Source organism: Ictalurus punctatus, chromosome 5, assembly GCF_001660625.3.
Source record: "Ictalurus punctatus breed USDA103 chromosome 5, Coco_2.0, whole genome shotgun sequence".
Taxonomy (NCBI): Eukaryota; Metazoa; Chordata; class Actinopteri; order Siluriformes; family Ictaluridae; genus Ictalurus; species Ictalurus punctatus.
Genome location: NC_030420.2, coordinates 14,407,086 through 14,419,922, shown reverse-complemented (window position 1 = coordinate 14,419,922; position 12,837 = coordinate 14,407,086). Strand labels below are relative to the sequence as shown.

General features: G+C 37.4%; 1 protein-coding gene across 1 annotated transcript in view; it reads right to left on the bottom strand.

Annotated features, from left to right (window-relative positions):
- si:dkeyp-117b11.1 (B-cell linker protein) overlaps window positions 1-12,837 on the bottom strand; it is a 93,759-nt gene that overhangs the window by 19,834 nt on the left and 61,088 nt on the right. The window contains exons 14-17 of the mRNA XM_017468566.3: window positions 9,144-9,252; window positions 8,873-8,904; window positions 8,723-8,748; window positions 2,412-2,495 (exon numbers count right to left, since the gene is read on the bottom strand). Coding sequence (XP_017324055.3) covers window positions 2,412-2,495; window positions 8,723-8,748; window positions 8,873-8,904; window positions 9,144-9,252 — 251 coding nt within the window. The remainder of the gene's footprint in view (window positions 1-2,411; window positions 2,496-8,722; window positions 8,749-8,872; window positions 8,905-9,143; window positions 9,253-12,837) is intronic.

The following is a 12,837-nucleotide window of genomic DNA, read 5'->3' as shown; positions in this document are numbered from 1 at the left end:
ACTTAGGAAATATATTGTCTTGTTGTCAAAAACCAGAAGGCAAGTGATACTGCTGGAGCTCAGATTTCTCTGGCAAAATCAAATGGAAGAGTTCTACAAAAGGAAGAGGGCCTGGTAAGTGTGTGCCAAAGCCAAGGATGAAGAGCTTGAACCACTCAGGAGGGCTGTATGATTCTGGTTGCGTTTGACATGTTTGTGATACTGAATGACAAATGGTGTAATACAAGGAGGACATAAACTACTTGGACACGGGTAAGGGCCTAATCTGTTGTCCTGAAACACCCAATGAACCCAGGTTACATCACTGATGGTGTCCAAGATGCATTGTAAAGCGTATGATAAAACATGGGTTGCCAAGACATGACATTCAATTGTAAGACACAAAATAGAGGATGATCAAATTTCTTATGATGATCAAATTATCAGGTATTTTATCAGTTTTTTATTAGGAATTTGCCATTTATTAATACTATATATGTTCCACTTATAATAAAGCAAAGTGGATTTTAGATTTGTTTGTCACCACCCAACCTTTTAACTAATAAAACATTAAAAAATATAACACCCATCAAAAGCAACATAGCCAAATGAGATAAATAATGAACTAATTAAAAATACATTGTAGAGGTGTAAAGTATGGGCTAAAATATGTTAGATGTTATTGTTGAACAGTGAAATTGGACATTTTACATGCCGTAGTCTAGATTTCACTCAAGACGGTAAATTCATGAATGCTTATTAATAATATTATTAATAATTATTTTCATAGTATATTACATTTAGTTTCATATGCATATATTCTTAAATGGCAAGTTCACAGAGCCATTATTAAAAATTCCTACAGTAAAATTTCTTCACATTGTGTACTTATTCAATACATTATTTATATTATATTATATTTTCATATGCAATTGTCATTTTGTTTTACATAGCAAAAAAGGAATTTCAAGAAAAATAATCTTGTCAAGCATGTTTTGCATTATAAAAGTAATCTCAATGTAAGAAAATATATCTCACTTTGTCTTAATAAGGTATTCCTGATAATATTGAGCAAGATTTAACCAGTAACAAGCTACCACAATGGTTTGTATAATATACCATCAAAGGACCAAGATGGTTTTCCTTATTTTAAGCTTAAGATCACTTGCATAATCAAATTTTTCAGTGAAGCAGCTGTGTGTCATGGTTATGGTGAAATTCACACTGAACTACCTTACACATCAATCCCAGCATGTCCCATTTATCACTCACACCTGTTCTGTGTTACTTCTAATAAGCGCCCCTATAGAGTTTTTCAGCAACTAATTGTTAAGTTTTTGTTGCTGTTGTGTTCATGTATTATCATGTGTCCTACAGCTGCTCCCGTAGTCTTTATCTTTTTGCCTTGTGTCTATTGTTATGATTATGGTTCTTGTTTTCACAGTTTTGGTTGTTTGTTTTGCACTTTATTCAATACAAATCTGTGCTTGGATCTGTCACTTTCTACGATCCCTGACATTGTTTTAATAAAAAGCCTAAAAATAACAACGCTTCTGGTCCCTTAATTTAAGACAAAGTCACTTATTTTTATTGTGCTGTTTGAAGAAATTGTCTTGCTGTAAGCTTTTTCTTTTTTTCTAATTATTAATCTTAGGGATACATTCTTAGTCAGTTCAATCAAGAGACCAAAATACTAATTTTAAGTAAGTCTATCTTCAATAACGTGGAGTTTTCATTGCTTGTAATAAGCACAACTTGGTAAAATTCTGAATTTTTTGATCCATCATTCAGCCTCATCATTCAGTTTTTTGCAGTGTAGAAATGGCATATGAAATTAGCAGTTTTCCCGTCTTTTACACAGTGTTCACTGAACTGTGTGTCATTTTAGCGCACTTCATAGCACTATCTACAGGTGCTACATTGTAAGTCCTAGATCATTTAAGGTGAAATGAGAAATCCGAATAAGAAGTTGGCAAATAGGAAGCCAACTTCAGCCTCATAATTCAGATTGCATTACAAAGGACAAACAGTACTGATGAATGTATAGTGCTATTGGAAATGTGAGAACCAGCTGCTCCCTCTCTCCCGATCATACTGAAAGTGCAAAAGGATGGCATTCATAAAGAGATTTGGGTGGTCTCTGGTATGCAACTGAGTTTCTACTCTGTGTTTTGAGAATAGAAACCAGTACAGATGAGACAGGATTTTTGCCGCTATCTTAAGCTGTGGATCTTGCCATTCATCCAGGAATGGCAAGATCCCCCCCCCAACACCCCGCTCTTCTCTCCCATAGTCTCTCTATCTCTTTCTCCTCATGCACACACACCAGCCCACCTCCTTTTTTCCATTTAATTAAAATAAACACACACTCTGGCATGAGATTTCATTGCAGTGCAAAGTGAATGTTATGTATCTGTGTAAAGGCTGGTTACCTTATTAACTTTCATTAAGGTGTCCTCTGCAGTTTTGCGTCCACATATCCCAGCAAACCACTCTCTGTCCTGCAGTCCCATTTCCTGGGAAATACACATTATTGTATATTCACATCCTTCAGTAAAGCTCTCAAAAATGAATATGAAAATACACATTGCACACTCTGCACAAAAAAAGGGTAGAGAAATGGGAAGTGTAGCTGATGACATTTTTCCTTGGCACTAAGGTTTGGGAAATTGGTTAGGGCCAGTGTTATGTGATCTTGCCTGTCTACCAAATCCAGGTGTAACTCAGTGCCTTGCACACTTGGCTTGGAGCTATAAAGTCAGTGATTGCATGTGTGGGATTTTCCTGCAGAATTGAGCTACATTAACTGTCAGCATGGATTTTTTTTTTATTCAGTTTTATTCATTTGGATGGTAATTATAATTGGACAGTTATTTAAAATGCTAATTGTTTGCTTTGCTCTCCTCTACTGCATTCACTCCATCTACTCAGTGACAGATCATAAGACCCAAAAGGCCCTTCACCAGTGTAGAAAGGGCTAGACATTAAACAACAATGTCTTCATGTTCGACTAACTTGTGCATTTATTATCTTAGTTATTAGTGGAATTTCTGATGAGCATTTATTATGAGATGCTTCTGTAAAAGTGTCTGGATGTTCCTATAACCTATATACTATATACTTATGTAAACATATTTAATCTTATATACGCAGTATCATCTGAGTAATGAGATGCCTATGTTACATATTGTTATTTTGAATCAATAAACCGAAGCCTCATGGTAGGCGATTCAAATACACTTCAAATAACTAGTAACGACTCCTGATTGAGTCATAGGCGAATTTTATATTGCAAGTAAGAATCTATTTTTGGGGGAATCTGAAGTACAGTTGGAAGATTGCTCTATTAGACCCTGGATGCTACAACTACACTTACACATAGACTTTAATTAGATATTAACTCCAGATAATCTTTAGGTTACATCATCTGCAGGAGTTTAAAAACTTTGGTGTTATTATTGACCCTAATCTCATTTGAAGTTCATTTAGATAATATTACTTGGGTAGTCTTTTTCACCTCAGAAATATGCTAAGATAAGAATTATTATCTTATTAATATTATTGTAACACCTTGCTGTTTGGATCACACATAATCAAGTTTCAGTTAGTCCAGAATGCAGCAACCAGAGTCCTTACTAAAACCTGGAAGTTTGATCATATAACCCCTGTTCGATGTATACATATTATGTACATCATTATAGTACAATTATTGTGCAATGATATTTAATGTCTAATAGCATGTTTTGCACAGCATTGGCCCTATAATTTATGTAATCACATTTTATTGGCTACTTTGTGGTGAGAAAGAAGATTGACCAATCAGAATCACACATTTTTCCAGTATTTTTTTTGAAAGTCAGCTTGCTACACTCTGAGCTCTGGGATTTCAAGGTTCAAGGTGACTCTGAGCTCTGGGATTTCAAGGTTCAAGGTGACTGGTAATGAAGTACCACAGGGTTACTGCAGGTGTTTTTATTTATTTATTTATTTATTTATTTATTTATTTATTTATTACTGTTTTTTGGTACTAGTACTTGAAGATTTCGTATTGCATATATCCTCCATGAATGATTCCACTCCATGATTCTCCATGCAGTAAAGATCACCCCCCACCACCACCACCACCCCAAAAGACTGAACTGTAGCAATCAACAGCTGTGAGGTTATACAAATCAGATAACATCTTTGCTATAAAAATTATCTAGCATTAATCTTTCCACAGAACATTATTATTGCTTTATAGAACACATTGTTTGTGTCAGTGTGTAGATGCATGGACACTGTAAACACAGTGTATTATCATAATAATATAATATGATTTGGCAATTTTCCAGATCAAATCAAGATCTATCAAGATCTATCAAATTGCATGGGAGTCTCCTATGAGCAGCCCTCTTCAGGTTTTCAATAAGATTTAGATCTGAGCTCTGACTGGGCCATTCTGAAATGTTGATATTTTCTTCTGAACCCATTCCTTCATTTGGATTTTTGCTTTGGGTCATTATTGTGCTTAAAGGTAATTTTTTTATTCAAAGAGGCACGAGGACATCGCTTTGTGGTGGTACTGGTGGGTTATGAAAAGTGATAACCCAAAGTTGTGCCTCTTCACTGCACACAGTGTTGTGGATGCACTCTTCAAAATCATCTCCTGGGTTGAGATCCCGTAAGAGAGCCTGACCGAACAAGGCACCACTGTTACAGAGGTGGCCATTAAAAATACCTGAGAAGAGAAAGTGACCCTGCTGTATGCCTCGGTGCACTGTGGTATATCAGCGCTCCGGTGCACTGATCCTGCATGGAAAAAGATGCATTTTCTATGGCCACATCTGTTTGTCATGCACCCTTCGCGAAAATTATGAACTCTTAAATCAATTTTAAATCAATTCATACCATGTTTTAACCTCAGACAGATGGCCTGGTTGAGAGGTTTAACCAAGCCCTTAAAAATATTATTCGGAAGGTCAAAATTGGGATAAGTGGCTCAAACCCCTATTATTTGCAGCTTGAGAGGTCCCACAAGCTTCCACGGGGTTCTCCCTGTTTGAATTACAAGATAGGCACAAGCAGTGCAGCACCTTAGCAATTATTATTTGCAGCTCCAGTACTGAAACTGTATTGCGCCACAGACCATTTTGATATTGGCTGAATGATTAGCACCTGTCAATCATATCACAAAGGCAGATATAAGTAGTAGTGTGGGAAACATGATGAAAGCATTAAGAAATGACAGTAAAATGAAGGTTGGAAAACTTAGTCTCACATGGGCACATATTTAACATGTGCAAAATGAAAGCAGTGTGGCTAGTGCTACAGAATTTTCAAGAAGAATTCAAATTTACTTCACTTTCACAACATGTGTGTGTGCATACACTGTGTTTTGTACATGTGGAGGATTAAAAGGTGCACTAGATGGTACATCTGAGCCAAAAGATTTCGGTCCATCAGGAGGGTATTCCACAAAGTGAGTTAACTCAATAAGCCAGCCATTAAATTAAAATGACCAGTGGTCATTTTAATTTAATGGACCAGTAATGTAGTGGGTAGTGTTACCACCACACAGTTCCAAGATTCTGTCTTCAAACTTGAGCTCAGGTGAGTGTGTAGTGGTTGATTTTATTCCACAGCTTTGAAAATACATATTATGCTGGCTGCAACTGAATTCATTCAAACTGAAGAGATATACACATTTGAATCAAGTAAATTCGGTTAACTTTTTCTTTCAATGCAGTAAAAGCATAGACAAGATAAAATCTAAACATCTCTAAAATTATATGAACAAGGTACACTAAATAAAAATTTCTTAAATAAGTCCAGTTACAAAAAATCCTAAGTAATGTGACTTTGTTATAATCCACTATTTGTAATTGAAGTATAGCATGTTAATTCTGACTATAGAATCTATTTAAATTGTCTCTTATATTATTTATATATTTGATTTAATAATATGTCCTTACACATGTATTCTATTGTATATTTTCTGCCCTGCTGCTTCTAGACCATTGTTAATAATGGTTTTATACTCATTGTAGAATTTAATTATATGTAAGTGGCGGCTGTGGCTCAGGTGGTTGAGCGGGTTGTCCACTAATCCACTAATCGTAGGGTTGGTGGTTCGATTCCTGACTCCACATACCAAAGGGCAAGACACTGAACCCCAAGTTGTTCCCGATGGCAAGTTAGCGCCTTGCACGGCAGTTCTGCTACCATTGGTGTGTGAGTGTCTGGGTGAATGAGACACAGTGTAAGTGCTTTGGATAAAGGTGCTATATAAGTGTGCCATTTATGTAAGTTCATAGTTCATCTGTAGTGTACAGCAGCTCTCTCATTTGCTGCCATATAGCTATTTATTAACTCAAATGCTAGGGTTGCTTGGACATTGTGTGCACACGCATGAACCTCGATTGGTCAATTCCAGCCTGAATGAGTGGAAATAAGTTGAACTACATTGATGGAAAGCACTGAGCCTGGATTGACATGTTATGTTAAATCAAGCAAGGCTATTTCAAATAAGCCCCACTTTTATTAGGTCGCTTTGTGGAATACTCCGTCACCCCCCACCCATGGTTTCCAAATCACACTATAATTTTTAGCAATTCCATGCACACCATTGATCAACACACTGACAGTCTCTGTTTCTCCCACCCAAAGGAAAACAGTGAGGAATTAATTCTCCCCATTCATGTTTTGTTGGTGCTCTCTTATGGGACAGTGACTGGGCGATAGCCCAAACCCAGAACCAATGGGTGCCAATACCAGTGTCCAATGGACAAGTGGAATGAGTGACTCAAGAATTCGGTAGATTTCTTCAGATATTCTGTGCCTTGATTTTTATTCTGTGCCTTGGACTGGTCATGATTTCTCCCATGATCCAAATACACCCAAATTCCTGAGAAACGCTGACCCTACAAACTCACCTGCAGTAGACAACTGTTTTAAGTGGCGTGAACAAGTGTCGGAAGCACTATGTCTCAATTCAGCAAAGTGTTTTCTGGTTTGCATTATAGAGAAACACCACAGTATGAGCCAAGGGATATACAGGTGCATCTCAAAAAATTAGAATATCATGGAAAACTTTCATATATTCTAGTTTCATTATAGATAAAGTGAAATATTTCAAGCCTTTTTTGTTTTAATCTTGATGATTACAGTTACAGCTCTTAGAAATCAAAAATACAGTATCTCAAAATATTACAATAAAGAATTTATAATACAGAAATGTCACTGTGTCGCATTCCTAGTGTCAAGCCACTCCTGAACCAGAGACAACATCAGAAGCGTCTTACCTGGGCTAAGGAGAAAAAAGAACTGTACCGTTGCTCAGTGGTCCAAAGTCCTCTTTGCAGATTAAAGTAAATTTTGCATTTCATTTGGAAATCAAGGTCCCAGAGTCTGGCGGAAGTGTGGAGGGGCACAGAATCCAAGCTGCTTGAAGTGTGAAGTGTCCACAGTCAGTGATGATTTGGGGTGACAAATCATCTGCCGGTGTTGGTCCACTGTATTTTCTCAAATCGAGAGTCAATCCGGCCGTCTACCAGCAGATTTTAGAGCCCTTCATGCTTCTATCTGCTGACAAGCTTTATGCAGATGCTGATTTTCTTTACCAGCAGAACTTGTCACCTGCCCACAGTGTCAAAACTATTAGTAATTGGTTTGCTGACCATGGTATTACTGTGCTTGATTGGCAAGCCAACTCGCCTAACCTGAACCCCATAGAGAATCTATGAGACACACCAGAACCAACAATACAGACAAGCTGAAGGCAGATATCAAAGCAACCTGGGCTTCCATAACACCTCAGCTGTGCAACAGACTGATTGCCTCCATGCCATGCTGCATTGATGTAATAATTTGTGCAAAAGGAGACCCGACCAAGTATTGAGTGCATAAATTAACACACTTTTCAGAAGGTCGACATTTCTGTGTTACAAATTATTCTAATATTTTGAGATACTGGATTTTTGATTTCCATGAGCTGTAAGCCATAATCATCGAGATTAAAAAAAAAGGCTTAAAATATTTAAATTTATGTGTAATGAATATTCAACATATGAAGGTTCCACTTTTTGAATTAAATTATGGAGAGAAAAAAAAAAAAAACTTTTCCACAATATTCAAATTTTTTGAGATGCATCTGTAGTATAGCTCTCAACCACAGTCATTCATATATCAAAACTGATACAGGTGACAACAGACACTCCAGGTCCACTATCTGAAGATGTCCCACCATCATTATCCCCTGCATACGCCATCAAATAAATCTTGAACTCTCATCACAAGGACAGAAAACTTCAGTACCTGATCAAGTGGGAAGGGTATGGTCTAGAAGAAAAGTCCTAGGTACCTGCAAAAGACATTCTTGACCCCAAACTTTGCAGAGATTTTCATGCCTGCCACACAGAATGACCCACCTGCACATAATCACCTCCATGCCTTCAAAACACATTACTTACTCAAGCCTTGTTTTCCATGCATGCTGTATCTGGTTTATGAGCTTTTTGGATTCTGGTTTTTGCCATGCCTAGTCTGTCTACTGATCATCTGAACTTTTTGCCTGATTTTTTTTTTTTTTTTACTTTGGCAAGATGTAACAAGGACTTTTTATTGGCTACCCACATGGGGTCATGGTTCATAGGTGATATTAGCTTAACATGTAGTGCTTAACAGGTCCTAAATACTGAAGAGTATACCTTTGACATTAGTGAAAATGAGTTGATGTTCCTGCCAGTGTATAGAGGATTTTTACCTGTTCTCCAGGGTGTGTCACTGGTGCTGTGAGAGATTGAGAGTAGGAGTGAATGGTGAGTAAGACAGGCTAAAAAGCAAATGTGTTGGAAAAGCTGATATGAAGAAAGAGGGAAATATATGAGCTACAGAAGACAAAATGTAATCTTACCAGTACTGTCTGCTGTAGGAGAAATGGATGAGCTAATAAAGATAGAATGTTTTGAGTCAATGTGTATGCATATATGTGTGAATATCAGAGATGGGTGGTTAAATGCAACAAATTATACATTCAGCTGTGTATTCATTTCCATAATTCTAGATATTTAAATAATAACTGGAGAATAACTGCTCTGTTGGAAGTGAATTCTCTGTTATAAGTAAAGTCTCATGGATATTTAACTTTTCTGTTGAACCAGTGTGTTTGTGTGTGTGTATTTTACCTGGGCTTGGCATCTTTTATGACCTCAATAGCAAGAGGAGGTCTGATGTTTTGGATTGGTGATGGTACATGGTCAGGAATAGTGTGGATCTTCACATCTGGGAGTGATTCTATTTTTAAGACATGGAGAGAAAGCCACCTTTTTTACTTTTGCATATTCTGAGGCATAGACGCATAGGTAAGCTCAGGCAAGTGTAAGAAATTGCAGACTGCCTCTCAGCAGATTCCACCCCAAACTGTGTTAGATAATCTTGTTCCCCAAAAAGGCAGAATTATCAAAGGCATAATTTATCACAGTGTCAACAATATGTGTATAATACCACCTAAAGTGACATTCACACAGTTATAGCATGGGAGTGGCGGTGGGACATCAAGAGCCATCCCTGAACAAAAGGGCTACCTGACCGTAATTAGCATTCAGAAAGACATCTGTCTCAAAAAACCCTATCACCTCACCATTTGGGGTCACACCTGTAACAATATACAATATATTGTGAGAACAGAAAGTGATCACATCAAATGCTATCCTTAATTTACATTTAGAATGAAACTTTATTTACATTACATACAGAAAACCTGGTTTGAAACACAGCATAAAATATCTGTGCTGATCTTGTTCGGGGTTCACTTTGACTTTGACAAACCCGAAGTGCTTCATGTACTTTTTCATTGCCATGCTGGAATAAAGTTATTCTTCACTGAGATATCTGACTTCCTCTTCAATTTTTCTTACATACGCTATAATGATGGTAAGGTAGGTTGGCCTTGCTTGGTGTTCACCTTACATACCAAGCCTTGTTCACCATGCATGCTATATTTGGTTTATAATCTTGTTCTGGTTTTCTGCTTTTTAGATTCTGGTTTTTGCCATGTCTAGTCTGTCTGCTGATCACCTGACCTTTTTGCCTGACTTTGATTTTGCTCATCTCATGATTTTGAACTGTTTGCCTGTGTTTTTAATAAAGAATACATCTGTCTCTGCAACCTGACAGAAATTAGTAAAAAGATCTAAAAATGGGCTTACTAATCTTATAATCTTTATCACAATTAAGGTAGCTTGGTATTGCTTGGTCCCTTTTCTTTAATAAACCTAACCTTGTCACTCACTGGTAAAATTAGGTGCATGTAGGTGTATGTATGTGGGTGGGTGGGAGTGTATAAGCTGTCTCAGATGTATGTGTTGAGTGGACACAGTGGTGCTTGAAAGTTTGTGAACCTGTTCGAATCTTCTATATCTCAATATAAATATGACCTACACAAGTCCTAAAAGTTGATTGAAATAACCCAATTAAAAATTAAATAAAAATATTGCAATATTTGATGAAATATATGATGAAAATGATCCAATATTACATATCTGTGAGTTGCAAAAGTATGTGAACCTCTAAAAGTAGCAGTTAATTTGAAGGTGAAATTAAAGTCAGATGTTTTCAATCAATGGGGTGATAATTAGGTGTGAGTGAGCACCCTGTTTTATTTAAAGAACAGAGATCTATCAATGTCTGAATTTCACATCATGTTTGTGGAAGTGTATCATGGCATGAACAAAAGAGAATTCTGAGGACCTCAGAAAAAGAGTTGGTGCTCATCAGGCTAGAAAAGCTTACAAAACCATCTCTAAAGAGTTTGGACTCCACCAATCCACAGGCAGAGAGACTGTGTACAAATGGAGGAAATCGAAGACCATTGTTACCATCCACAGGAACGGTCGACCAACAAAGATCACACCAAGAGCAAAACGTGCAATAGTCCACAAGGTCACAAAGGAACCCAGGGTAACTTTGAAGCAACTAAAGACCTCTCACATTGGCTAGTGTTAATGTTCATGAGTCCACCATCAGGAGAACACTGAACTACAATGGTGTACAATGCCTCTTCAAAAAGAACATTGCTTCCCATCTGCAGTTTGCATGTGGACAAGCCAGAAAGTTATTGCAAAAATGTTTTGTGGATTTGAACTTTGTTTAAATGAGAGGTGTTTGGAATAAGGAAAATACTGCCTTCTACCATAAGAACCTTATCCCATCTGTGAAACATGGTGTTGGTAGTATCATTTTTTGGGCCTTCTTTGCTGCATCTGGGGCAGAACGACGTTCCATCATTAATGGAACAAAGAATTCTAAATTATACCAGTGAATTCTAAAGGAAAATGTGAGGGCAGCTGTCTGTGAACTGAATCTCAAGAGAAAGTGGGTCATACAGCAAGACAACGACCCTAAGCACACAAGTCATTCTACCAAAGAATGGTTAAAGATTAATAAAAAATTATGTTGGAATGATTAATAATAATTAATATTGGAAAGATTAAGAAAAAAAATAATGTTAATCTTGGAATGGCAAAGTCAAAAATGGCCAAGCTGACCTTAATCCAGTAAAAATGTTGTGGAAGGATCAGCAGTAAGCAGTTCATGTGAGGAAACCCACCAACATCCCAGAGCTGAAGCTGTTCTGTACTGAGGAATTGGCTAAAATTGCTCCAAGCTGATGTGCAGAACTGATCAACAGTTACCAGAAATGTTTAGTTGCAGTTATTGCTGCACAAGGGGGTCACACTAGATACTGAAATCAAAGGTTCACTTTTGCCACTCACAGACAGGTAATATTGGATTATTTTTCTCAATAAATAAATGACAAAGTATAATATTTTTGTCTTTATCTACGTTTAGGACTTGATGTAGGTCATATTTATGCAGAAATATAGAAAATTAAAGGGTTCACAAACTTTCAAGCACCCCTGTCTAAATAAATTGCACCCCTGAAGAGTGTATTCTGTTTACCTCCTCCAAGCCACTGCCATTTAGAATTCCAGCAGGGTTCAGAGCTTGTACTTTGGCCAGACCCAACATTAAAAGTTTGTTTTCTTAGTTTATTTTATAGATGGACCAGTGGTAACAAAAGCCAAAAAGTAGTTTGTTTCTCAGAGAATACCAAACACTCAGGAACATGGCACACAACTGTATGTAACATGTGAGAAGCAGGGCCACCATGCAAGTTACCCTTCCCCTCATCACAATAACATATCCTAACACAAGTGATTCCAAAGCAAACGTCCTAAACTAAAAAAAAAAAAAAAAAAAAGACATGCCACAAAGTGAAACAATTACTGTTTGGTGGTTATCACATTTTCCCATCCTGAATGGGAGTTTATTTGTGATGAATGAATGGAGCAACAGATGTTATAATTAAAAGTGTCTGCAGAAGCCTGCCCTCCAGTTTGACATGGTCTCCATGACATTCCTACTCCCTGCATCTCCCAGAAAATGCATAATTGTACTGTTATCATCTGGAGCTAAATCTAATTTTGTGTCTCAAGTGTCTGTAGTCTGTGTAGGATCAAACCAGGCAGCAAAGATAATAACAAGACATTCCATTTAAACAGCCCTCGACCACTTAAACCATAATTCAAACACGCTGTCGGGACGGGTGCCATCAATTGCAGGGTGGACGGACAAACCCATCATTAATAAACATTAGCTGCCTTTGTCAGAGTGGCCACCTGGCCAAATGTTGCAGTAAAAGCATAACTCACCCCTTAGAATGCCACACGTGGGTTGAGAAACAAGCCAAAACCAGATGGCTTACCGAACAGATAAAAGCCAAGGTCCTTCACCCATAAAGTGATAATTGCAGGAAGAAAGGGGGAGGAGACCAACCTTCCCTTGCTGAATCAGCACATTCCACAATCAGGGCCTTCC